Source organism: Taurulus bubalis, assembly GCF_910589615.1.
Source record: "Taurulus bubalis genome assembly, chromosome: 7".
Lineage (NCBI taxonomy): Eukaryota > Metazoa > Chordata > Actinopteri > Perciformes > Cottidae > Taurulus > Taurulus bubalis.
The window spans coordinates 21,231,531-21,259,026 of record NC_136595.1 but is presented as its reverse complement, the minus strand read 5'-3'; the positions used below and the strand labels follow the sequence as shown (position 1 = coordinate 21,259,026).

Genomic DNA, 27,496 nt, shown 5'->3' with positions numbered 1-27,496 from the left:
CCGGCCCTTTGGAGGCCCATCGCTCTCTCCCTCCTACAGGCTGAGCATAAATTACTCCCCCAGCTTCAGCCAGACAAACTGTATGGATATCGGCTCTTCACCCCTCCCCTGCCTTTTCCTTTCTTCATCAAAATGGCCAACTGATTCTAGCTTGACTGTCTTCACTGAATTTGACAGATTTTTTTTTTTGGGGTGGGCTTGCTCCTCTGATTTTATGCAAAACGTTGTAATTTAAGACATGTTGCCACATTAATATGCACAATTTAAAATAAAGCTTCCACTAAGATTCACTCCCTTATACACAGTTCCATGCTCACCATCACTGTGGATAAAGTGAACTAAAATTGATTTGGCAACAGCAGAACAGCTAACCCCCTTGGCGCCTGCATTTCTACACACAGCCTCAGGTGACATCATTCAAATGTCCCTGAATGCTCCCAAAGTGAAGGGAGATTATCTCTGTAATTCACACCTGCCAATCAGTGAGCTGCAGGTGCACAGTGGGAGAAAATGGGTTTGGGAATGCACAGCTGTGTCTGCGTCAATAGAATAACAACGTGAGAGAAGTTATTTTGGACGCTCAAGGTTCTGAAAGTAAAAAAGGTTTTTGTTTTCGTTGCATAGACAATGTGAAGTCACTGGAAGCTGGAACACCTCCAAGGTTTTGATGGCCGTGAAATTTCCATGGTTGAATCTTCAGTAAGAAAAACTGAAATTGACGGAGTGCATTGAAGGACTGATAGTCTTCGACATTTTGACAAATCACCAAGTTTAAAAGTATGAACCACTAATGGCAGGCAGAAGTTTAAAGGAATACAAAAATTAAAAATCAAAGAAAAATCTAATTGTTCTGAAATTGGAGCAGCCCTAATTTGTGGCTCTTGCTGGTTTCCTCATAGAACATCAAAGGGAATATTGCCTACCTGGTGGGCCGCTGCATAGGAGAGAAGTTATGCTAAATGAAATTATCCCCTGCTCCCCGTCAACACCGAGTTTAGTGAAAAAGCTCATCTCATGTTCTACTTATAGACTTCTCTTTGGATTATCCATGGGAACTATACAGTATTTGCAGCAGGTTCAGACATTATGTGATTGGGACATGCACGTTTTTTCTAAAAGGATTGAACAGACTCACCTGTTTGTGCATCTCAATATTGAGCCCGTAGGACATCTCATAGTACTGGAAAAGAGGAGAGAGTAAAACAAAGCAATAAAGTTATAACACAAGCATCATAAACCTTTTCCCAGACAATCTTGTGCACAGAAGGTCAATGCAAACACTTCATTATGGAACCTTTACTGTGGGTACAATGTGTTGTACAGCTGATGCTTATTTGGATAACACTAAAACTGGACTCAAATTGTCTATCAGCTGGCATAAAAAAAAAAAATGGACGTATGATTTAGTAGTTGCTCAGCGCTGTTAATGAAAACAAACTAAATAGTGCGTCATCTTGACTTTACATATACACACACACATATTTATATGTAATCAGAGAGCGGGGAAGAGAATGAGAGGGGATAAGAAAGTGGACTACTGCACACAATGTATCTCTAAGTCAGGGATTCCCAAAGTGTAGAGGAAAAATGTAATGGTGGTCTAATGGTGTAATAATTAATATTAAACATCATTTAAAAAAAAAAATTAAGTAGGATTTTTTAATTATAAAAATTCCCTTTGTAAGATTTAGATTTTAAAAAAAAACGTACAATTTAATAAATAGATGCACTTCCGGTCCGGCCGCCAGACTGTCTTTTACGTACACACTAGCTAGCCTAGCTTGCGCACCTAACGTCATTTCATTCATTCAGCAACATCCATGAAAATATGTTAAACTGGCTGAAATCGGGGAAGCTGTCAGGTGGGACATCTGAAGCTATCAGTAATAAAAGAGGAGAGGGACAGAGAGAGAGTGAGGAACCGGAGGCGAGAGAAACGGAGAGGTGCGTTGGGGAGAGACCGGGAGCACAGAGGCCCATCGCGGAGTCAAGGTGAAAAAAGAGGAAACGAGAGTGAGCATCAGACTGGGAAAAAAAGAGGAAATATGATGACAATTATCTGGGTCTAGGCTTCACTTGGATTGGCAATGCAGATTGCCCGAATCCACAGTGCGTGTTGTGCAGTGAGGTTCTGGCTAACAGCTGTCTGAAGCCCTCTTATTTGCGCCGCCACCTGAACACCAAGCATGCCAGTGCAAGTCAGAAGCCCCTTACATTGTTTAGATCAAAATTGGAAGAGTCACAAAACAGCCAAAAACAATTGCAGTCTCATTCATGTGTTGGGTCTACAAAACTCACTACGGACTTCATATCTGCTCAGTTACCGAATAGCAAGGAAGGGTCTACCTCACACAATCGGCGAAGACGTGTGCTTGCCAGCTGCTAAATAGATGGTGGAATGTATGATTGGAGAGAAAGAAGCTAAAAAGTTAGACATGATCCCGGTGTCCAACAACACTGTCTCGCGCCGCATCGATGCTTTGTCCGAAGACATCCTGGCAACATTAGTCGGTCGCGTGAAGAAGAGTGAGTTTTACTCTCTGCAAGTAGACTTGACAGGCTGAGCCACCTGTGCTGCATGTGAAAATCCTCATATGGACTCCTCCTTTTTTATTTATATCTGTTTCTGAGCCTACGCATGTGCCACTCTTTGTTCTTTACGTGGCTTACTGTGTTTAACTAAATAAATGTGAAATGCAATCTGCCTCTGAGCCTGTGTCCTCGCCATCCTTATTGCTCTTTAAAAGTGACACCTTGTGTAACTGAAATTTATACAGCGGACTAAATCTTGTAACAAACGCCACGCGCAAGCAAACAGTTCTCGCATTGGTCCGATTTTATGCGGCTATAAATAGGCTCTGTTGCGTTTTTTTTAAGGTGTGGGGGATTGAGGGTGCGTGAACCCGGTCGGGATGTAGAAGGGGGTGCGTGGCCTAAAAAGTTTGGGAACCGCTGCTCTAAATTATTAATAATAATAATACAAACGTCAAAGTTATGAATGAAGCTTCAAACTATTCAGTACGGCCCTAGTTATGGATATGATTTGGATTATGATGTTAACTGGAACACAATCCTGCGATTGTGTTCCAGACTCTTAAAAAGGAAACGGTTTGAATGGAGGAGACATTGCCATTAAATAGATGCGTTTCTCTTTAAAAAATGTTTATTCACTTAACTTTCACTACATTGCTTGCAAAAAGCCAGAAGGTTCTATTATTCCAAAGCTTTGTCAGATGTTGAGCCATGCCACCCTATGGTGATCGGATCGACTATTGGCAATCTTAATTAACCACGATCGGGCGATATGAAAAAAAATACGATCGCCAAACCCTACTACACATCTTTGACATCCTAACAACTCTAAACGTATTCCCACTCACAAACACACACCTGCATACAAAGACAAACAAAACACATGGCTACAAATAGTAAAAGAAACTGAGTGAGAAAAGACAAGAGTAGAGAAAGAGCGTGTGTGTTCAGTGTTAATGAGAGGGCCACCCTCTAGGCGTCAACCCTGTTAATCACCCACTCTGTCTGCAGGGGGGACTGGCTCTGTCACTGGAAAACAAACAACACACAGATCTCTCACACAAATGTACACTGCGCGCACGCGCACACACAATTGTTGTTTTTTGCGGTTCGATCTCACACGCACACACATGCGCGCACACACAAACACACTTGTTTTTTTTCTGTTTGATCTCACACCATCTTGTAGGTGAATGCGTGTCCACACACACACACACACACACACACACACACACACACACACACACACACACACACACACACACACACACCTTTTCTCTGTAGCTGCTCGCGCCCACACGGAAGCTCCCTAAAGTAATTACAGCGCTGGGGAAATGGAGGTGCTGCCGCTGGCCGGGGGTGTGGGGCAACCTGATACGCTATTAGAGAAGGAGTGGGGGGAGGGAGGTGGTTGTTGAGGGGATACAAGGCCAGGCCTGCCCCTGATGGAGTGGAAGTGCGATTGAAAGTGTGTGTGTATGTGCATGGCGTGGCTTTGTTTGAGTGAGGGTGTGCATTAGGAGTTTGTGAGGGAGGGAGGGAAACGCCATATTGCATTCGTAGTTCAATTTTGAGAGGAATCTGAAGACGGTTCGGACTGAGGAAGATCCCTTTGTGTTTCAGAGGAAGACATTTTATGTTTGGAAAAAGCGAGGCCCATAAAGCTTAAATCGTAAAAAATACATTGCAGAATTGTTTCGTTTGTTAGTGTTGCTTCCGCTGTCTCACTGAGTGACAACTCCACAGGTGACTTCAGATTTTGTTGTCGCTTTTTTGTTTGTAACCAGCAGGCAGCTGCGTTTAAAAAAAAAGGCAGCAAACAGTAGGGCTGTACCCAATGTCATTCATTTTCCTTCTTTTTTGTTGACATTCAAGCTTCAATTGAGGTTTTGGAACAAAGCTTCAAATGTCTGTTTTTTATTTTATGACATCGCCCTAAACATTTTTATTAATTTTTTTTACATCTGTGGTTTTATATCCAAAATGCTTCGACCATAGTGTTCAGATAGTTTGGTACCATGATTATTTGTTTAGTGAAGCTCACTTTGCATAAGGTAAAAAGCCAGTCGGTGCGGTTTACAAAGGCTGGACTGCGCAGCATGGACTGTTGCACTTATACACAGTGAGTTTTTCATTTTTCAGATCGCAATAGATTATGAATACTGGATTTTGCTGACTTTAAGGGGCTAAATCGTACACAGAACAGATAAGATAGACGGACTGACAGAGCTGAACTTCCCCATCAATCTTTTAGTTACTCTTTGCATGCCTTTGTCTTGTTTTCTCAGCGTGTGGTTTTGGCACATGCACACATTAGGTCACAAAGTGAAATAGAAGGAAAGCGGCGTTCTTGAAAACAGACAAAAAAATATATAATGAGGACAGCAGTCATAGAAAATACTGCTCTTTTGGGCAAAAAACAGACAGCTGCAAGTGCACTCTACGTTACACTTCAAACCATGATGAAAACCCTTCATTTTTCCTTCCTTACTGATAATGCCAGGCTTTAGGCTAGCACACATCCTGCCGGACATTTACCCGATCAGCCAAGAAAGTATGTAAAATTAAGGACACTGGGTTTCTGCAAATAAATCTCAATTCAACTTATACCTTAATCCATATAATTTACAGTAATTAAACATACCAAGCGTAAAATAAAATACATTTAGTTGTGAACGTCAGTTTAAATAGAGAAACAGAACATTTTGTGGCATCAGGTCTCCATCAGATCTTTTTGCAAGATTGTGCTTTCCTGTCCAAATGTGTATATTTATCTGTGTCAACGGATGCTATCAGGCCGACAATGACTGTGTGTGTGAGAGAGAGATCGTATGCACTCGCACCTGCCTGAATCACAGAGGAAGTGTGGATCTGAGCGTGTGTGTGTGTGTGTGTGTGTGTCGGCTGGCTGATGGTGGAGAGAGCAGTGCGGCGGCACAGATTAGATGAGATTAAAGCCAGTCAGAGGATCAATTAGAGGCAAAACATCAGACGGGAACACAGCCACGGCCAGCAACAATGAGATTAGCCCTGAGGTGGAGCAGAGAGCAGGCGAGCACATCTGTGTGTATGTGTGCATGTTTGTGTGTGACTGTATGTGTGGAGAGAGACGAGGGCAAAGAGAGGAAATGGAGGGGGTTGGGGAGAGATATTGCTCACATACAGTGCCTCCAGAAACACAAAGGGAGAGAATAATCAAGGACAGTCGCAATTTATTGCAACAATGGTCGTATCTTTGGTCATTGTCGGTTATGTTATCATTGTCAGAATCCGTTTTATTGCCGAATAGGTTTCACATACAAAACATGTTCTTTGGTTCCTTGGTGCTTAACATTAACATAGTAAAATAAAATGAATTCAAAAATAAAAGAAAGTATTGAAAAATTAAGAAACAAATTGTTCTGGCCAACTTCACGAGACTGAACAAGGCAACACACAAGATTTGTGAAGGGAAAGATTGTGGCCATGGTTAAAAGAAACATCGACAGTCAGTAAGAAACCAGCCTGGCGTCTGACTCACCCGATGGAGAATGTGTGTACACGCCCATCATTGGTCTAACAATTCATGCGTCATTCTCCTCCTCTACTGTTATCTGTGCCATCTATTTTGCAAGTTCACCAATATTTTTCCTTCTCAACTATGACAAAGGCAACCAATGGAGGAAACGAGTACCAGCAAGTCAGAGGCAGAATAGGGCAGTTCCTGATTCAGCAGGTTTCGGTGTCTGCTCAGGTGCTTTTTAGGGTGCACTCGTCCTGACAGAACTTTTTAGCTATGCTCAAATAGATGGCAGCTGATATGCAGAAGAGGTTTGAAATAGGAATGATTTGCTTCTGGTCTTTTATTCAATATCTTTTCAACAATTGCAGAGTTTTAATTCCCAGACCTCATCCCTTTGTGGCACTATAATAAAGTCACCTGACTTCCTTCTTTGCTCCTGACGGACACCACTCATGATTTCTTTGGCCTGCTAGAGGCTGTGAGACCACAGTGCCGCTTACAGACACTAGAGGCCTTCAATTAAGGCAACTGCCTAGGCTGCTCATTTCAAAAGCTCTGCACCTGTTCAGTGTTGTAAGCACTCTTCCTCCATTACACTTCGGTAAACTTCTGCTTCTTCAAAAGAAGCGAGAGAGTGGTTGCCAGTAAATTACACATTACATAATTAATATAAAAAAGGCAGAGGACTGCTGTTTGCGTCCCTCAGAAGCCATCCGTGGCAAAAATAACACAACTTTTGGAGCCAGCAAAGTCAGACGGCGACTGGTGGTACCACGGTTTTGCACTCTGTGGTTCACGGTACTGCAGTGTGGGCCTTAGGTAATGTGAAAATGCAAAATGATCTCTCGAGAGCCGGTTTATGGTGGTTTTGTTCATTCTGGGCTACTGTAGAAACATGGCGATGCAACATGGCAGAGTCTGTGAGGGGGTGAGGTCTATGTAGACATGAGGGGCTCATTAAGCGAACAAAAACAACGATTCTACGATCCAGGTGAGTAAACACTAATGGAAACATAATATCATATTCCATTTCTGCTGACAGAACCTAAAAAAATGCTATACACTGGCCCTTTAAATTTAAAACATACAAGATTGCCAGCTCGTGTTTCCTGACCAGTCTGACTTGTGTTTACCAGCGTCTTGGCATTCCAAGATCTAAGCAATTGTCTTAGTGTTTGCAATTTGAGCGAGTACATAGAACAGATGGCCAACGCTATAAAAATGACAGCAAGAAAAGAGACATTAGAGAGCAATTGCACTGAAAGAGCACTTAAAAGAGTATTAATTAAAAGAGAGCGTGAGAAGATAAGAACAGTAGATAATTTATTTGAATATAAACAACATCTTTATGTAAGAATCAAATATTACATTGGTCAAACACAGTAGAAAGATGACAAACCATCACCTCTGGTGCAAAACACAGACACACACACACACACAGAGCTTCACTCACCATGATATAATGGCGCTGCATCTCTGACTTCTCACTGGCCAACTTGTCACACTCAAGCTTCAAACTGGGGAGAGAGGGAGAGCAGAGTCAGAGTAGGTTAGTAAGCTCGACAGTGTTCTCTCTAAAGTGCTGACACCAGGTGACTTCTATCCCCTTCATCATCATCACCAACGGCACTGTCATCACTTTTATCATCACTTCAACCCTCATCACTGCCTCCCACCTTCATCATCAGCACCATCCTCCATTGTCATCATCTCGGCTACCATTATCATCTCTATCCCCATCACCGTCTCCATCATCATCATTAGCGCCGTCATCATGCACACCTTTACTAGTCGGTGGCAGCGGTTTCACCGAGCTTGACAAGGTGTCAATTGAGAGGAGGAGGTCAAACTGAACGCCAGATATGGTGTCGAGCCAAAATGTCTGCTTTCTAAATCAGAGAAGAGGCAGTGAAGTAAAAAAGTCTAAATATAGTGTTGGGAGCGTTTCCTGCGACCCAGTCCCTGTGACAGCCATTAGCTGTAATCATGTCAGCGCTGATGTCACGCGAGGCGACAGGACAAAGGAGGACGCGTCAACAAGTCACCCAGATCGTCAAATGAAAAAGACAGAGGGGAAGAAAAAAAAAATTCCCCTCTATGCCTTTTGACTGAAGCAGCCAGTTACGACGTGCCAGTCTCAGAAGGCATCATCCGATGTGAGGACAGGATAAGACTCCGATCAAATAAAGATATGCGCAGGCACACGGTGGATAGTTTCAGATTTAGGATAAGTCTGAAACCTGTTTGATGGTGTGTATATTTATGCTGGGATGTTCTTCTCAGCTGTCTGCGGGAATGACAGCTCGATTACAGCGAGCGCTGCCTGAATCTTCATCGCTGTTAGTCTTAACTGGCAGACTGAACACGGTGTTACACGGGGCCAATAATGTGAGCTCACGCATACACACAGTATTGTGCTTCTTCTATAATTATCGCAGCAGCTGCAGTGTTGGCTGTGGTTAACTTCAGTTTTGGTTGAGTGTTCATCGTGGTTTATTGGACATGATGACGGACATTAGAACTGAAAGATCTATAAATAAGTATCTTATTTGATATTAAAAGAGTTGAGTTCATGCTTGTGCTTATGCTTTACATATCCGTCAGTATAAGTTTAACAACCGTCAAAAGACGATATAACAATCAATCTGAATAACCGAGGGGAACCGCAATATATAGCCTCTATAAATCTGTAACTGAACCTGAAACTCAAAGTAATTAACAAATAAATCTGTAACTGAACATCAAAGTAACCATAAAAGATCTAGGCGACAGTAAATTAAAGTGGAGGAGTTTTTATGATGTGCTATACTTTCATCGGCTACTTTTGCATACGCCGTTTTTACTAAAACCATTTTTTTGTCACTCAGAATTTAAACAAAAGCAACTATGTACTACATAGTATATAGTTGGAATATGTCTTATTTAACTATAATTGCTGATGGGCTGTTCTTTGGCTTAAATTCTACTTGTCCAATTTTTCTGGAGAAAACCTGTGTGGAAGGTTTTTTGAGTTTTAAATGGAGTGGATAACTGCTTTCTGGAAAAAAAAATATCTCTGTTGCGGTCCACATTGAAAAACTTCAATTCAAAATAATTTAAGGCTTAAGGACATTGAGTGCCAAACTTTTTAAAGTGGTCAAACTCTGTCTACTGGTATTTATTTTGTCTTATTTGTTGTTCGCAGCATACTGAAATAATGAATTCATCCACGTTCTATCTCTGCAGAGGGAATAGAGCCTATTCAGCATGTATTGGGGACATGTTGTGGGCTAACAACATATTCACAGGACAATTTATCAGAGAACCCAGGAATCCCTCCAAACTCCATTCAGAAAAGACGCGGCTGTAGGGAATACTTTCTGCATGTTGACAGTCCCACCATGCCACCCCAGTTTAGAAACTTTTGCTTGAAATATTTATTTCAGAAAAAGAGCACACAGTCACATTCTGGGTCATTACAGGACTCCTGAGCACTCAAGGTGCTCCCAAAAACCCTCATTTTTCAGTTCACTCAATACACAGACCCTCTTTTCAAATGCAAAAGTTAACAGCCTAATATCAGCATCCTGATGTGTTCTGTCAGTCACTCATTCACTGTGATCAATTACCATCACAAAAGTCTCAGAGGTTGTTTTTCTTCCCTCTAAAATGTAATGAGGTCAAGCAATGGCCTCATATGCCATCATCCTTATTCAAAATGATCTTCAAATGCAGAAAAAAGTTATGGACAATTTTAAATCATGCCATTACTGTTCTGCCTAACAGTAATACACCAGATGCCTTTTGTTTTTACTATCTCGGGGCAATCAAGCGGTTTTAACTTGAGTGGGCATGTTGACCATGTCCATCTTTACATACAGTCTACGATGGGAGCACTTTACAAGATGATCGTGTACGCTTGACCGATACTCAACTTGATCAACAGTCATGGGGTGTGTGCTTCTTTGTCGGGGTTGATGGGCAAATTCTTTCTGCCACCTATTCTTGTGTGTGGATAAGCAGCCTCCCCTTCTCTCCTACATAAAACCCTTCCTGCTATCCCCGTGTACATGCGTAGGCTGTGTGGTGGGTTGTCATGACGACAGGCCTCCCGCTGCCAGCCTACCTGGGATTGGCTTTGCGCCTCCTCTGATTGGTGCTCAGCAGCCCCCGGGCCTGCACCGCTGCTCTCAAACGACACTTTGATGGAGTTTTATTGCCGATTCTTCCGTCTCTAAATCGCTCCTGCTGTCATCTTTATTTTGATTTATGTATTCCCTGATCTATTTATGCATGTGAACGAGGGGAGTGGAGGGGAGGTGGGAGAAGAGGAGGAGGGGGTGGGCGGAGGAAGACAGCGACAGCTACAATGCTTGCTACTATACCCGGGGGATCGCCTGCGGTACATTTGCCTTTTAAAGGCTTCGGCAACAGACAAGCACGGCACAGCAGCAAAGCGCTACAAAGCCTCGTCTGTGTCTCCCAAGCGCCTCACCCCTCCCAAGCCCCCCTCCTGAGTCAATAGGCACTGTATGCATGTTCTGTATGCTCAGACAAAAAAGGTATTCTTTCAACTGCGCCCTGGCTCTCTGAAGAGGGTTAAACGGTGCTGCTCATCGTTGTGGGAATTACAAAAACCAAAGGCGAGAAAAAAAAGACGCATCGGGTGTTATTGCTGCTTCAGAATCCTCCGCAAACAAGAGCGATCAGACCAGAGCAGGAATTTTGCAGACAATTTGTCAGGCTTTCATCTGCCTTCGCTCGTCTCTGTAACCGGCAGAGGCAAGCCTCTGGAAGGTTCTTGGTACAGAGGAACAAAACAACCTCCTCAGGAAGGAAGGCGGGCTTCAAAGACTCCCCTCTCACAAAGAGAGGATCTCTCGCAGAGATGCAGACCCTGTGGCGTCCCCCCTCTTTAAAACTGCTATCAAACAGATCAGTTGAGGTCAAACTAGGCACTTTGGAAGTGCCTCAGACTACTGGCACTGTAGCGGTATTTAAGCAGTAAAGCACGATCAATGGGCAAGGGTAAACGAGATTGATTTAGGTATGAGTCAATAAAGGATGTTGCCTCGGTGTGCAGTGTGGTGGTGGAGTTGAGGAATAGTGGAACAATGGCAGACGCCTTCATTTTATCACAGCTGACTGCTATGTCCATCAATCTCCAGCAAAATGTTAAGTTTTTTGGGAAGAACTAAAACAATTTGGGATACAAATTGGGTAAATAAAGACAGAGAGTCCTCTTACATTTACTTTAGTTGTTTATTAGTGTCGAGTTAATAAGCAACTATTGATGTCCAGAGGAATTTTCTTGAAACACCTGCTACATTTTAAATAAAGTAAATATGAAGATGTTGAGTTTTGTGCTTGCCTGTAGACAAATGCACCGTTTTACGTGTTAATCTGATCTACTGTGCACTGACCAAAAGTAACAGTGGCTTAGCATCTAATAGGAATTTATTAATTGAAAGTGCAAAGTGAACACAGTCTCTATTTGACCTATAATGCGTGTAAAATTCTAGATTTCTTTCCAGGTAACTTCCTAGGAAATATCTGTTAAATTAAAACACAGGACAGTTTACAAGTGTATGGGACAACATTATGTGAAATTAAGTGTTGAACAAAGCCATACATTCGCATTAAAACCTAAGATACGGCAGCAATACTGCAGCTCAGATCTGCAATTTAACATCGTGGCTACCGCTTCAAAAATGTGTGCCATAAAGGAAAACACTAAGTGATACATGTATAGCCTGGAGATACGCTACATATTTCAAAGAACTGCTTCTCCTTTGTATTTGTGTGCCTTTGCGTATCTGTGTGCATGTGCAAGTGTTTCTGTTCTTACCTGTGGTATTGTGCTTGGAGGAACTGGAACTCATCCTTGATCCTGTCACAGGAGTCAGAGGTTGTGAATTTCAGCTGCTGCGATGAAGCCTGCCAAAGAGAAAAATACGAGTCAAAAACAAAGTCAAAATCGAGTGAAAAGACAAAGATGAGAAAGAGGGAGAGAAATGATTAAAAACATGAAATCAAGCAGTTTTCAATTTGACGCAGTTTAACGGCTACGATATTACGAGGAAACCGGTTAGCAAGTATGTTTCCACATACAAGGGCCCAAATGCTTGAATCCCTGTGTTGATTCAAGACTAAAACTGTACATGCACAAAAGCAAACCATTGTGTCGGGACAAATTTTTATACCCTTGCGTATGCACTATTCTGTTATATATCTCAATTACTGTGAAATTATGAGCCTGCACACAAGCCTAACCCACACACAGACATAATTAGCCATAAATGGATGTCGACACACCCCTATTTAACCTTCTATAGACATAACCCAGACTCGTCCTGTCCTTGCTCTGGCTCCAGCAGAGACTTAACAGTGCAGAAGCCACCTGGAGAGCTATTACCCACGGACATAACGAACAAAAGCATATGTTGCGAGCTGTAACAGTCCATTTAAGTTATAATCCAATGTGTTTTATTATTCCAACATTCCTTACTGTTATTTCATAATTCAGTTAGGGTTAAGTAAACCTACATGCTCATTCTGGAGTACATCTTTCTAGTATAAATAATGATGGTAACACACATTTAGACATTTCTCTTGTAATGAAATTGCCGTTGAGTCTTTGGATGTTTTGAAAAGATTTAGCTCCAAATAAAAAGTCTCTTAAATTCCTACATTGCGCCATCACACTCAACTGTTCACTCATAGATGTCCTTGTTTTGAAGCATAAGTGGAGTAAATGTAAGGTACCATTCCATATTAATGCAAGTACAACAAAAAACTTATCAAAAGAAACAATGCACCCAAAAACTATGGTTTGCTTCCTAATCATCAACACAGCACAACTACAACAAATGCAACACCTGCCAATTTGATCTTTTCTCCATTTTGTGCCTCCACATCTCTGCTCTCCTCCTGTCTGTGACCCGCAAATCTACTTAAGCGTCTCAATTCCCAAAATGCATTTTGAGGAGAGAGGAGGCTTGCCGGAGGAGCCATGAGCAGAGCACAGGTGTATCCTTTGCGGAAGACTTTATGGGCACCCATGACGTATGAAAGTGGCATGACACACAGCTGGAATATACACACAAAATTGTAAAATGTAATTAAAATGAAATATTTAAGTTGTCATGAGCACTGTTATGCTCGTCTGACAGATCATAAAACACAGCGGTGGGCTATAACTAAACAATGGACAGATGGCGCAGCTGTGCCACACGTCATATTTAATTGACGCAACGTCCGAAGGACGGATGTCTCATTTTGTTACATGCCTGTTGCCTCGACTCCTCTCTCCTTGTCTCTCTTCTTTGCTGTCTGCAAAGAAAAATAAATGACTACAATACTTGAACGTAGCAAACTGGAAAAAAGCGGGTGGACATACAGATCAAATGATTAGTCGCTTAACGTATTAATGTATTGTTTTTGAAGCAATAAATGCACACATTTGCTGATTACAGCCTCTCCAAAGTAAGGATTTGCTGCTTTCCTAAGTTTTGAATTGCACTAACTGAATATTTTTGGGGTTTTGGTCTGTTGGTTGGAAAAACAACACATTTGAAGACATTACCAAATTATGGGAAGCACTTTTCAGAATGTCCTTCCATTTTATTGACTATTATCAATTAATCAAGAAGACAGTTTGGACATTAATTAATCAAAATTGTAATTGAATATAATCAAACTTGATTATTTTGCGAGTGCATGGTGTCCAATGTCCTGTGTAACACAGCACTAGCCTACTGAGGGTTAGTGGTTCATTTCATAATTTGGCCTTCCAAACTTTGAGTGTTCACTGAAAGGCACATTGGATAAAACTGTACACCAAATGACACTCTCGTCATGTCAGAAAGACTTGGTTTGGGCCTCACAGAGTGAGTTACACCATCGCTCGGTCACCTAGCCTGGATGTTGCCATTAGCCCTTATTGTAATTCTGTCCACACTACATTCCCCAGGCAGCAGTGGATGGCCTGGTTGTGTGTTAGAGCACAGCCAGCATCAAACCCAAATAGGGACAAAATCTCATTATTTCTCAGCAAGCTGCATAATGGGTCAGGTGGGGAAAGAGGAAGAAGAAGAAAAAAAACACACACAAAAAAAAAAAAGAATCGACATTTTCCCACTACGATCGCGCAGGCATAAAACGCCATCAGAAATCTGATTGCTGCACTTACGGGAAGCTAGCCTGCCGCTGTTAGGAATGACCTGTCTTTGTACCCTGCTCCCCACAGCATGTCGCTCAGCTTCATTTTTAACTACAAATAGGCTGCTTCGCATTCACAGAACCATGGCCAGAGAATATGCTAAGCAACAGGATTGCTTCAGGTTGCAGGAATGAACCTGCTTACTTCAAAGGATGAATTAGTTTTTGCTTTCTGGCTCAGTAGACAGTGCTTTGCTCCAACAGGGTTTAGGGTTGGGGATGAATTCTTTGTGAAGCAGTCTGGGGAAAATACATATACTATTGATAATATATCGGTTTGTACATCAAATGTAATAGTTTAGATTATGTTACAAGATGCATTAAAGGTTGGAAGAGAGAGACAGATAGCTAAAAAACAAAAACAAACATACATTCACACAAAACAGTGACAAGCCCAGTGACCTCAGCCATTACGCTTTCAAATGTCATGAGAGGTGCTCACATTATCATGCATCCGCCTCACACAGAAGCCCCAATCCACACAAACAAAGCCGATACTCTGAGACAGAAGCACCGACTGTAAAGCAGAATAACCTTTTCCATTATCACTTCGGCCGGTATGGCATGGACCGAACTCGGCAAACAACAGCTCGGATATATGGGTCTGTACCACACAGAGCCTGTGTCAACAAAAGGCACTTAGCTACAGGCAACCATGTAACTCACACTGCAGTAACCGTTTCCATGTACTCGTATGGTTTCTCAACACACCGAGTGTATTTTTGTGTGTGTGTGTGTCTGCCTACAGGTTACCCCCCCCTGTGCCTGAGGGTAAAGTTGTTGCCCTAGATCCGATTTCCTTCCTGTGTAGCGCAGTATGCAAACGTTTAAAATACCAAAGTCTCTCTTGGTCAATAGCCCCAGGTTGGGCAACCTGTTCCACTGGGAATACAGAGGGAGACAAGGGAAAACAGACAGAAGACAACAAGGGAAAGGAGAGCAAGAGAAGGAGAGCAAGAACTTTCAATTTTAAATGAACGTACCACTCTTTGTGTACCGTATGGCAGAAAGCAACCCGTTTTTTGACTATGCGATTGCCAACAACTATTGTTTGGAGCAGGATATTTCCATTAGATAAAACATGTGAATTGTTTAATACATTTGGACTTTTGGAGGACTGGCCTGTTACTTCAATTATGAAATTACAGGTTACTTCACCTTCGCCTGATCTTAAGAAAATATTCTGCTTCTCTCCTGGCTTGGCAAATAAAATCTGCTACAAAAAAAGGTTCCTTTCCTGAAGCAAAACTCAAGTTTTGCATCGTCTTCCAGCGAAAAGAAATAAACATAAAAGGAAGTAATTTTATGAAAGAATATATCTCTTATGTCCTCGTAGATGGGACAGTAAAACAAAAAAAGTGCACCTCATTCTCAATTTCCCCGAGCATTCACAACAAACAGATTCTGTCCTCCTCTGGAGTGGCATTAAGCCGACCGGTCTCTGGGGCTAATGGTAATATTCCTGTGGACAAAGTACTAATACACTCCATGTATAAGTGTAGTGACGTAAACACGAATATATAGTCAAACATATGTTGTATATGAAATGGTTTTCGGGCTTTTTTTTTTATTAACGCGGGTGTAATGGTTGCAACCAGTCTTAAAAAACGTAGTTGACAGTAGTCGGCATCTGGTTGCTTGGGGCAACAAGATAACTGTCACACTTCACCTTCTACTTGAAATGCTTCAAAGATTTCAAACATTGATCAGAAAAAAAGTATGTATTTTCTGACCACAGATTAAATGTGGCCATACTGATAATAATTTGAAAGCATAGCTGGAGGTGATGTTAATGTACACGCTAGCTTACAAACCTGCTAGTTTACAACCCTGCTAACAGGACGGGAAGGGAACCGCAACAATTTAATATTAAAATACATACATACATACATACATACATACATACATATAAATAAGATATGCCAGAGACACAAGTATTGGAACAGTCATATGAGATTGTGTTGTTTTGCTAATGATGTACAGTTTACTATTAAATCAAGGTCATCACAAAGCTGCCTAAATCCTGGATAAAACATTCAGTAAAGACCAGGAGTCTGAAGGACGATTCTCACAGAGCTGTCCTGATATGTTTGCCACTCCGCAACCAGACTATGCGGGCCTATCCTGGCTCCACGCAATATACACAGCTAACAATGTTTATTATCCCTCTCTCCGTCAGTGACCAAAACAAGGTGCTATGTGGGGGCCTGAGAGCCCACAACAGATGGATGCCCATAATGTTAATGAAATACTGCCGTAATATTGTGACACGTGCCATCTGCTGTGACAAAAAAAAAAAAGGTGCCTACACGCCGTGTAAGTAAAAATGTGTTTCTGCAAGCGAGAGGCTAGGCTAACGTGTGTGTTTGTGTGCAGCCTTTTGTTTGCGTTACAGAGGAATAGCCAAGACAGTGTGAATGTGACAGAGAAAGATGTGTGTGTAAAACAGAGAGCCTCAACATTGAATAGGTGTGTGTGTGCGCATCTGTGTGTGGGGTGTGATAAACCTATATGTATGATTCTTGGCTGCCAAAAGGAACAAATATTCACTGCCATGAATCATACACACGGATACAACAGCCCACACACACACACACACACACACACTCTTGCTCAAATGCAAAATCTCACACACACAAAATGTAGGACAATCTCTAATTTGATTCTGCCCTGCTCCTTTGAGACGTAATTAAAGCATTAAAAAGCTTTGTGCGCTGGTGAGGCAATTGAGACAGTCTTCAGCGAATAAATGGGATTCATCGTTTCAGGAAATTGCTGCCCCACCCCCATCCCCCACCCACCAACCCAAAGCCCACTCATAACACCCCCACCCACCCTTCCTGGCCTCATCATCTGGTCCAATCCATGTGAAATCTACTGTGAAACATAATGTCTATTTTAAATAAGAATCAGGCTAAGGCTGTTTCTGCTCCATAGATCAGTCGACAATGGCGATGGGAAGGGATGTAGATTTGGGGGAGGAGGGGGGGGGGGGGCACACACACACACACACACACACACACACACACAATACATGAATACAGTACATACATCCAGTGGAGTATTTAGACGCAAGCAGAGCACACAGACAATTGCAATACACACAGACAATAACAGCAGGATGCATTGGAAAACATCCTCCTCAGTATAAATCCTGCCTGAGGGTTGCGGCAGTGTGGGGATTGTATTTCCTGGAGCCCTGCCTGGCTGTTTACGTCTCAGTTGGAGTGTGGTGTATGTGTGTTTGTGTGTTGGGTGCAGGGATAGGGCCGTGGCATTGTAATCACTCACTAATGACTGGATGTTATCTCTCTCTCTCTCCCACTTTTAAATGAATGCCGAAGATCTACACAGGGTTGGCCTATTTCTCAACGCCAGGCTGTCCGTTTGCTCCATAGAAACAGTCCCATGGATGCCATTTGAGCCATCTACCTCCTCTGTCCATCTCAGACCCAGACACATTACTATTCAAAGATAACGCAATGACCGAGAAGAAGGGAAAGTATTGCTGTTGAAAGCAAAATAATCATTTGTCTTTTTGAGTTTGGTGGAGAGGTTAGAAATTAAAAGGAGTAAATTCAAGCCTAGAGGTGAGTTGTTTAGACAAATACTTTTGTTAAAAGGGCTGAAAGCAGGTCCAGAAAGTGGTGTTTAGATAGGGTGAGAGTAATTCAACCGAACTCTGTAAACCATATCAAGATACTCCCATCAATTCTGGGCTCATTTCCTCTAAAATAAGAGTCTACGTGTAGCAGACACCCTACTGAAGGAAATACTTATGTCTGTCTCTGTGTATTGGTGACTCCAACATGTGGGGTATGTGTTTAACATGTGGGCAAACCGCTCAGCAAAAATCCATCATGACATGATTTACCGAGCCAGACGTTGAGGGCTTAAGCCTTTTGCTAATACACCAGCACCAAACAAGATCACATCCTCCGTCTAAGAATAGCCGCAACCAAACAATTCCATCTAAATATCCCAGATTAGTGTTTGGACTAAAGCGTATGTGCCCAGTGATCTGAGAGAGGGACAGGGCTAACTGGCCCGCGGCCAAGCTCTACCCGGCCAACTCTGTCTGGGCCAAGTGCGCCTTGCTACGTTAGCTGCTCAGTGTGTGTGTGTGTGTATGTGTGTGTGTGTGTGTGTGTGTGTATGTGTATCAGAGGAAGCTGAGGAATAGGATTGTGTCTTCAGCCGCTCTGGACAGGGGCTTTAGAGCGCAGGGAGAGCCTAATCCTGTTTGGGCCAGGAATTTGATTTTGATTATTATCTCTCACGAACCAAGCCAAGGCTTACCCCCATTTCTACGGCGTTATCCCAACTACCCACACACACACACACACACACTTAGACACACCTCCCCCCCTTCAGCCCAACAGATTTGACCTCGTTAAGACGCTTTAAAGAGGATTATTCTACGTTTATCACTTCGAGTGAAGTGCCCTTGCAAACATAGGCTTGGCGCGGTCTCCCTCCCCACTCTGCAGGACCGTCTTCTTGACCCCCCTGCGCAAGGCCAGTCAAGCGCGCAGTACCAACACACACAAACGTGACACTTAAGGCACACTGCCCTGCAAACACAGACACGCGGAAATGTCATAAACTTTACCCCCACACACACACACACACACACACACACACACACACACACACACACACACACACACAAAACAAGGTGGGGGCCCGCATACTGTAACACAACACGCACAGGAAAATAGTGCAGAGATTGCAAAGCCAAGGGAAATGGGCAATTTGTCAAGAGTGGGGAAAGTGGTGAGGCCGACAGGGCTGTAGGTTTGGAGACCATGGCTGAGATTAAAGCCAGCCTCGCAGAAGGGAGGCTTTAAGATTACACCCAGTACGGTTGTGCGGATGATTGATGCCTGCTTGTAAAAACCAAGGTTATTACTTACAACAGCCGGGAAGAAGGGAAGACATGGAGGCAGGGAAGGAAGATTAGTCCCAAAGTTCGCAACAAATAAGTGAACAATGAAAGCAGAAAGCTGGAGTGCCGGCATGTGGCTGACACCAGGGAACTTCCGTTTCATCTGCTCGACGCCCGCACTAAAGTTCCAGTTTAAATTGTAGTAGTTATAGGGTGCTCACTGTGTGTTGAGGCTTTAGCGTGCTTTTCCCTTCACTGGAAGGTGGACGAATGGGCCGACACTTTGTTGAAACCGACAACCCAACAACCAAGTCCACTTCGGGCAGTTTGCCAGGAGTGCAGAGGTGAGAAAGTAAAGATTTAAACTTTTAATAATTAGCGCGTCCCTCTCTCTATGACAGCAGGCCTTTCAGTATATAGACAAAGACAACACTTTTGCAATAACACTGCCATTTCATCCAGCAAGCCCCTGCATTGGCCAAATCAATATATTCTGGTAGAACACTTTGTGACATGAACGGTGTAATTCTACTATTTCTCTCTCTCTCTCTCAAACGCTTTTTACAAAAAGGGATTAATGGTGACATTCCAGTTGTAAAATGTCTTGTAGTATCGTATACCGCTGTGCAGTGTTTCCGTTTCGGTGTTCGCCAATTCTTAAATCTATTGCTAAATATGGACTTCCTGGACACTGCATTCTTACAAGTACCTGTAGCAACACGCCCAAGCAAATGCGACCCCTACGTGGTGTTGTTGTTTTTTAACCTTCTATTTCCAATTTGAATACCCCTTAGCAAAAAAAAAAAAAGAGAAGTAATTAGCCTGAGTGGCACAGTTACCAGGGTGTCCCGTTGCAAATATCAAGCATGTTTAATAAGGATGGGACCGCTTGCACTCAGGACTAGCAGGGCACCGACCACACAGCAGGGTGGTGACAATACCTGCCAACATGCAGTGTGAATACAACACCATAGAAACCAGTGCTGTCTCAAAGTGGACGTCTGTCCTCACCCCCCTGAACGAGGGAGGTTTTCTTTGCCTTGCTGTGAACCCTCATGGTGTCTGGCTGAGATCTTGGTGGAGACGAGGTGGCACATTGTTTCAGTCGGGGCCTTCCTGCTCTGAGGCACACAAACAGAGCAGCTAATTCTCTTGTCGGAACTGGTGCAACGCCTTGCGTTTTGGCAGGTCTAGGGGCCCTGGACGAGGCGGGCCGCGGCAGCCCCCCGTTGTGCCGCTTTGTTCCAGCCCATCGCACCGTTCTGCTCTGAGGAAGGGCTGCCCCACCCACCCACCACCAACCTCCCTCCCTCCCTCCCTCCCTCCTTCCCACCTCCCACACACTCCTCGCAGGGAGCCACTGCTGAATACTGATGCAGCCGCTTCATTCCACACACACCCCCATCTTCACTCCCACACACAAAAAAAACAAAAAACACCCCCACCCCCCCGATGAGCTCTTGACTGCGTGTGGGAGCGTGTACGTAAACACACAAGCACAAACTCATTAACATTCTACTTTTTTCTCTTCATGCACAACATTCTTCAGTGACGTGTACACGCACACATGCGTCCATAAAAGCCACAGAAACACACATATATTTACATCAATAGCTAAACCAAAAACATGGTTCAACTCAGGTCACATCTGATTTTATTTATATTTCACGTTCTTTCTGATCACTGCGGTACTTTGTGTAAGGATAAACGACCGAGGCAGAGATATAACATTTGAATCAATATGAAAGGGAAAAGCAGGGTTTCTCATTACATGGCAACATTAATGTTGACAAAGTTCTTGGTTATTTTACATAGTATGTTTTTTTTCTCATGACACCAATAAACCACGCACTAAGCAGTCTTGTATTCCCTTGGCCTTGCCGGCGCCTTATGAATATGCCACAGCTTGGTTATGTGGTCTTTTAATCTGTAAATGATTTGATTACGATTTTATTGAGTCTATATGCATTATTTTATTTTAATAGCTATTTTTGTCCAACAAAACAAATAACCACAGGTGAAAGTTGTGTAACTGATTGGCCCAGCAGGGACTGAATCCTTCATAGAGTGGTGACATGTTTTCTGTCGCCTTGAACCAGTATTTCCTCCAAGCCAGAAGCTGCTCTGGTGTATGCTGTGAACGCCAAAGGGATGGTGCAAAGAATGCGCGCGCGTGAAAATAGTCTAGTAATATTAGCCATCCTGAACATTAATAAAAAAAAACATGAATAGTTTGAGGGTTGGTTAATTATATACAAATATTCTCTATTACAAAAATAATACCAGCTTAGGACCAATGCAAGGTCAGTGACTAAACTACCTTTCCTTCTTTTAGGTATTTCTTGGTTGCAGTGCACATCAATTAACAGGAAGTAACATGGACCCAAGCTGTTGCCTAGCAATGGAATTTCGTTGAAATTGTCTATTCCCGTCACCAAATTATGTTTTGTTTTGTGTCTTTCCAAGAACAGTCCATATGACTCCCTCAGCCTTTTGAGGTATTCACAACCACGTAAATCAAATGTTTTTTGAGTTGCGACGTGTTTGCTGACATTGACAGAAATAGCGGAGGCCATGGAAGTTCATATTTTGCGCACAATAAGCAAGTATATTATTATTTTAGTTTTTTTTAATCATGTCTGAGGAAAATGTTGATATTCCCAACAGTCTTGTTTTCTCTGTCATTATACCTTTCCATTTTCTGCATTACATTAACTTCTTGCTAGCCTCTGTGGCTTCTAGATGTTTGAATAGCTAGCTACGCTTGTGAGGCAACATGTGCTTGTGATAGTTAAATTCTAAGGAGAATGAACACTGAAATTACACCTGCTGTTTTTCTATTGTGCGATCACATTTTATCCAACAGCTGTCGCTGGTGAGCTTTGTTCCTAACCAAAACGCCCCACTGTAATCGTAGTTACAGTAGCGGAAGCCCAGCTAGTGATTACCTGTGACAACAGTCTCATGTATGGAGTCACACAGGTTGAAAGTGCATATACCTGGGGCACCCTGTGTTTATGGGGTTAAGATGACAACTGCAAATCACATCCCCGGTTAGTCCAGCTGGGAGACCCTTGTTGAATCTCTCTCTCTCCCACGTTTCCCCATCATCTCTCTACTGGCGCCATCGAGTAAAAAGGCACAAACGGCCTTAAAAAAAACTATTTAAATAGAAAGTGTGCATACAAGGGTACACCGGTCTTCTGCATGAAGGGGTATAAGTCAGTGTGTTTGAATGTGTATTCAAATGTAACTTCTCTGCCTACTTGAGTCCAAGTCAGTATGTGTGTGTTCAAGAAGAGAAGGGCTGCACCGGTCTACACCCCTCTCTTTCAACCAACCCCAAAGCAATTTGACAATCATCCACTGTGGCCCTTCACAAAAATCAACATCACCTGTGACCCATGGCCTCGACTCGACCACTCAACAGCAGGGCCTCCTGCAGGGTGGGGGTCTTTGGGGGCTCTGCGGGGCTCTGTTTGTCATGCTAATCAGCTGGCCTAACCTTAACGACCCAGACATCTGCTGGTCTGCGTGTGTCAAGCCCCACATTCAATTTGTTCCCCAGATACAAAAAGCAGATAAGACCCTTGAGGCTGGGAAGAATGTCCGTATGTGTGTGCGTGTCCTTGCTGTTGATGAGTGAAAGGGAAAAATCCTTTTATTTCTTTGCATGTACTAGAGCGATAATTACCAGCAGAGAAGAGAGCTAAAGTGTATGTTCGATGCTGCGCTCGTGCTTTCTTCTGTGTGCGAATGCGTGTGCGCGCTTCAATGTCTAATACCCCCCACCGACAAACACACACAGCCTAGCTTGTTGCTCACACACACGCGTTTGTGAGTGTGTGTGTGTGTGTGTGTGTGTGTGTGTGTATGTGTGTGTGTGCAGCGGAGCGACAGAGAAGGGGTGGTGGGGGGAGTTTGTTTAATGGGCGAGACAGGGGACCATGGGGATTAAGCTCCCCCCAGCTGGAGGCTTTAGAGGAAAAGGCTGGGGGCTGTCCTGTTAATTCAAGTGGGCTTAATAATGCCTGTGCACCCTCTGCCCCTGACCCTCCCACCACTACATCAGATCTGGGAGGAAACGCATGATAAAGGGAGACAAGCAGGAGGAGGAGGGAGTGTGTCTGTGTGTACAACCTGTGGCCATCTCTACAGTGGAGCATGGGCTCAGGGGACTGGAGAGATTTTGCCTCCATATTACTTGCGCTACTCTCCGGCTTTGGCACCGGGCCTTTCTGTTGCTCCACTTTCACGCCGCAGCCAGCTTTATTGAAGCTGCATTAGGATTAATCAACACCCAAACAATATGGCAAATGCTATCAACTGGGTCAGGCACTGTGCCGCTATCAAATGAGGCTTTTTCCTATTAAACCAATGAACTGTGCCCGTAACCGGCGACAGTGGATTAAAATGCACCCATTGACTTAAAAGACACACAAATCCTTCGTAACACGTGGTCTACCGTGTCTAAATGGGACACCTATCTAAAATAAACTTAAGTCTGAATTCATTGCTTATAGTTTTTGCTTTCGAGATAAAATAACGATATTGCGATTTCGTCATGTTAACAGTTTGTTTTTTTTACAAATCCTGGCAAATAAAAAAAGTAAGCACTTCCACTAGGCATGACTATTAGGTTTGAGCACACGATATGTACCCAATACAACAAACAAAATGTCAGCCTGAGGAAGAGGACACTGAACCCGTAATGAGCATCTCTGGAAAGAATGTAGCTACAATACAAATGGGGAAACATGGCATGACCCAGTGTGAGACAGAAACATATTTCTCTTATTCTACATGAGTCCGCTAAACGCCATGAGGCAGATTACATACAGTTGATATTAACAAAATACGGTTAATTGCCTTAAGTGGTCAGGCAAAGGGAACGTCTTCTATGATTCACACAGGAAACGCCTTAACATTATTGTAATACAATGTGACCACACATCCCCACTAGCGCCAATACAGCTTCCTCTGCTGCTTTAAATTAGACGCATCACACATGAGCGAATCCTTGATTGTGCATAACCTGGTGGAAATATAAGTCTTTTATTAGAGAGAGAGAGAGAGAGAGAGAGAGAGAGAGAGATATATATATATATATATATATATATATATATATATATATATATATATATAAGTTTAACACTAATGTTACTACAGAGAGAACAAAGGAAAATAGGGGGAAAGCAGATTCTGTGCTGACTGAGTAAGTTTGAGAGATCCATCATCTGTTATTATGAGGCGGTGCTGTTATTCTCTCATCCTCCAGCTCCTTATCTTTGACACTCATATCTATACGAGTGTCACACATTCTCCCCATCTTCGGGCCCCTGTGACAGCAGCTGCAGCTGAGGAAGAAGAGGAATTGAAGGGGGAAGACGTGTGTGGGTGTGCGTGCACGGTATATTTATGTTTAAAGCTACAGTAGATTTGTGGGGGGGGGGGTATACAGGTATACGTGTGGAGGGTTGGAAATGGCTTGTTGGAACATGTTGAGACCAAAGCAGCTGCAGAACGACTGAACAGACATCTTAAATTCCCCAACCCCATTTTTAATTATGTGTGTTGGGTCTTAATACTCAAATCAAGCAGGATAAGGGCACTCAATTGGATTAAAACAATAACCTCCTATCAGACAGGAATGCAGGCGGGAGTGGCCAAGCCTCTCTCACCTTGGAGAAGCTGACTGAGTTCTCACCCCATCAGGAGCTGACTGCACCACCTCTTAAACCAGAGGAAGGAGGGTGGAGAAACGTGGGCTCTAAAGTGGAATCTCACTCCAGTGATTCCCTGAAATTAATAATAGAGACTGAACTTCCTTTTCCACTACATTTAAAAAAAAAAAACTTTCTGCAAATCATTACCAAACCTTCCAACTGAATTTTGCCTTGTTATTTTTACCTGCTATCCCATAATGCTTTTAACTTTGTGTCACACCGCATTCAGTGTGTCGAATACATTACAAATACTGTGACATGGACTAAAACACAACCAAAAAGAAATCTATTCTTACTGTTCAAAGCATGTAACCGATTGCTTATGTGAAATGGTCACTGTTGAGTTTGAGCAGAAGTAGGAAGGCTTTTATATCCCAAATGTATCTTTTCCCATTTCAACTAAAACAGAGCCGTGATAAGATTTAATTTAATAGAGTAACATATTATATTGAGGATATGTTTGCTGAGAACACAGCCCAAAGTAGTTTTTTTTTTATTTGAAATTGAAATCGTAGAAAAAAAGAGATCTTTTTAGATCATCAGTTTCAGAACACTGACGTTGAACTAGGTAGAAAACACAGCTTATACAGGATTTCACTCATTTGACAAGCCGGGCCAGAGGTTCCCAAATCCTCACATTCTGCGCCCTGGACTGGGAACACACATCAATCAGCTCCTGGAACGCATCAGCAGCAGTGCCACAATCAGGCTGCCACACACACTGACCGCCAAAGGGCAAACCCATTCAAGTCACAAAAGACATTCAGGTTCCAGCTTCGGCAAACAACTCTTCCGCTTTGAGCAGCTAAAGTACTTGTGGTGGTGACAAGACGTTGCCAGGGAGAAGCAGAGGGCACAGCCCCTGGCAACAGAACAGTCTTCTCGCTGTTGTGTTAACCTGCGCCGGGCCGACACAAATGCCTTTTTGTTAGATTTGCCCTTGTGAGGGAAAGGTGAAATGGCAGCCAAAACTAGGGAGGTGGAAATACAGGTATGTCACCAAATTTCCGTTTCAGACAAGTTTCTTGCCAATTGAGTTGGCCAGAAAAACACATTATTTTCATCACAACGCCAGAGCTGTACTGACACAACTGGATATTTCTAGTCACTTAACATAAATGTTTGACCAATGGCCTCAGAGTCTTCATCACTGAGACATACATGCCCTGGACTTAAAATCTGTTACCATGGGAACTTGAGATTTAGGGGAATTGAGGAGATGTGTGTGCTTTTTTTACAATCATACAAACACCCACCTGCACATCACAGTTTTGTGAGTGGTACAATAACCACACGATGACAGTGACAACATCATTTGTATTTTGGTAATTACAATAAACCACAGCCAAAACCGTAATATATATATATATATATATATATATATATATATATATATATATATATATATATATATATGTGTGTGTGTGTGTGTGTGTGTGTGTGTCTGTCTGTCTGTGTGGTTATGGCATTTCAGAGAAGGCAGCCCCATTGAAAATACACTGACACCAGGGTGTAAAATTCATATAGCTGTGAAATATGACAGCATTCATTAGAGTTGTTTGATTTGGAGGTTACCATCATCTGAAAAAAAAAAAAGTTTAAACCCTAAATATAAAACGGGGGTTTCTCCCATCGTGTCTCTCTAATCCCCAACAAACACATCTTCTAGAGAACTTACCATAACTAAACACTGCAGTTATAAAACAACGTGACTACTGCCCCCCCACACCCCAAAAAACAGTTTATTATAAAACCTCTAATTAAATTACTAAACAACTCGCATGCATAATGTCCCTACCTAGCTAACCTGCCTGGGTAAATCAGTTGGTGGTTACTGGAGGAAGTATCTAAATTCTGGAGGAAAAAATCAATTTAAAAATTAAAAATTAAAAACCACTTACTGAGTGTCTTGATTGTGGAAACATCATGTCAATTCCTTGTTTGTTGCTTTCCTTCCTTAACACGATCAACTGAGTGCCCCGTGTTTATATGTCTCCTTGCGTTGGTCCTTTGTCCAAAGCTAGCCGAACACAGGAGCCGTCCAGCGTTAGCAGGATGACTAGCTAACGGGAGCTAGCGACCCCCCCCCGAAAAAAAAATGAAGCCGAATATAAGTGATGCACTTTGCCGTCGTTCGCGAGGTGAAAGAGTCGGTGTCTCGTCTGAGGTGATGCAAGACCATTCGGCTTGTACCTGTCCCGTATTTACTGCGTCTGTGAACAGGAAACCGCCACCAAGTGCTCCTCGCTGGCTAAGCTAGCTAATTCTTCAAAAGCTGTCAGTCAAAATGATCCATCGCAGTTGCAAAGCCTTCCGCTTCAACGCACGAGCGGCAGCGATGCGAGCTCAACGCATGTAAATTAAAAAAAAAGAAAAAACGTTACGCACACAGCGGTGTTTGGATTTAGCTTAGTGAGCAAGGGAGAGAAATGGTGTCCTCTTTCGCTTTTGTGGTGGTCCTTTAAAAAAAAAGCTTTTCAGTTCGCTCGCTCTTTCGACCAGCCGCGAGTACGCTTATGAAAAAAAGTAGGAGGAAAAAAAAAACCGCTGTAATTCTCAGAAATAACAAAATGTCTGCGGGTTCGTTTTAAGTTGAAACCCCGTTCCGTCCAACGGCTACAAAGAAGTCGCGCGAGTCGGCAGGACGAG

General features: G+C 42.9%; 1 protein-coding gene across 1 annotated transcript in view; it reads right to left on the bottom strand.

Moving 5' to 3' along the window:
- tle5 (TLE family member 5, transcriptional modulator) overlaps window positions 1–26,781 on the bottom strand; it is a gene marked incomplete at its 3' end in the record, with an annotated part of 33,474 nt that extends 6,693 nt beyond the window's left edge. The window contains exons 1-4 of the mRNA XM_079220410.1: window positions 26,749–26,781; window positions 11,862–11,950; window positions 7,488–7,551; window positions 1,136–1,180 (exon numbers count right to left, since the gene is read on the bottom strand). Coding sequence (XP_079076536.1) covers window positions 1,136–1,180; window positions 7,488–7,551; window positions 11,862–11,950; window positions 26,749–26,775 — 225 coding nt within the window. The 5' untranslated portion in view covers window positions 26,776–26,781. The remainder of the gene's footprint in view (window positions 1–1,135; window positions 1,181–7,487; window positions 7,552–11,861; window positions 11,951–26,748) is intronic.
- Window positions 26,782–27,496: the final 715 nt, after the last annotated feature.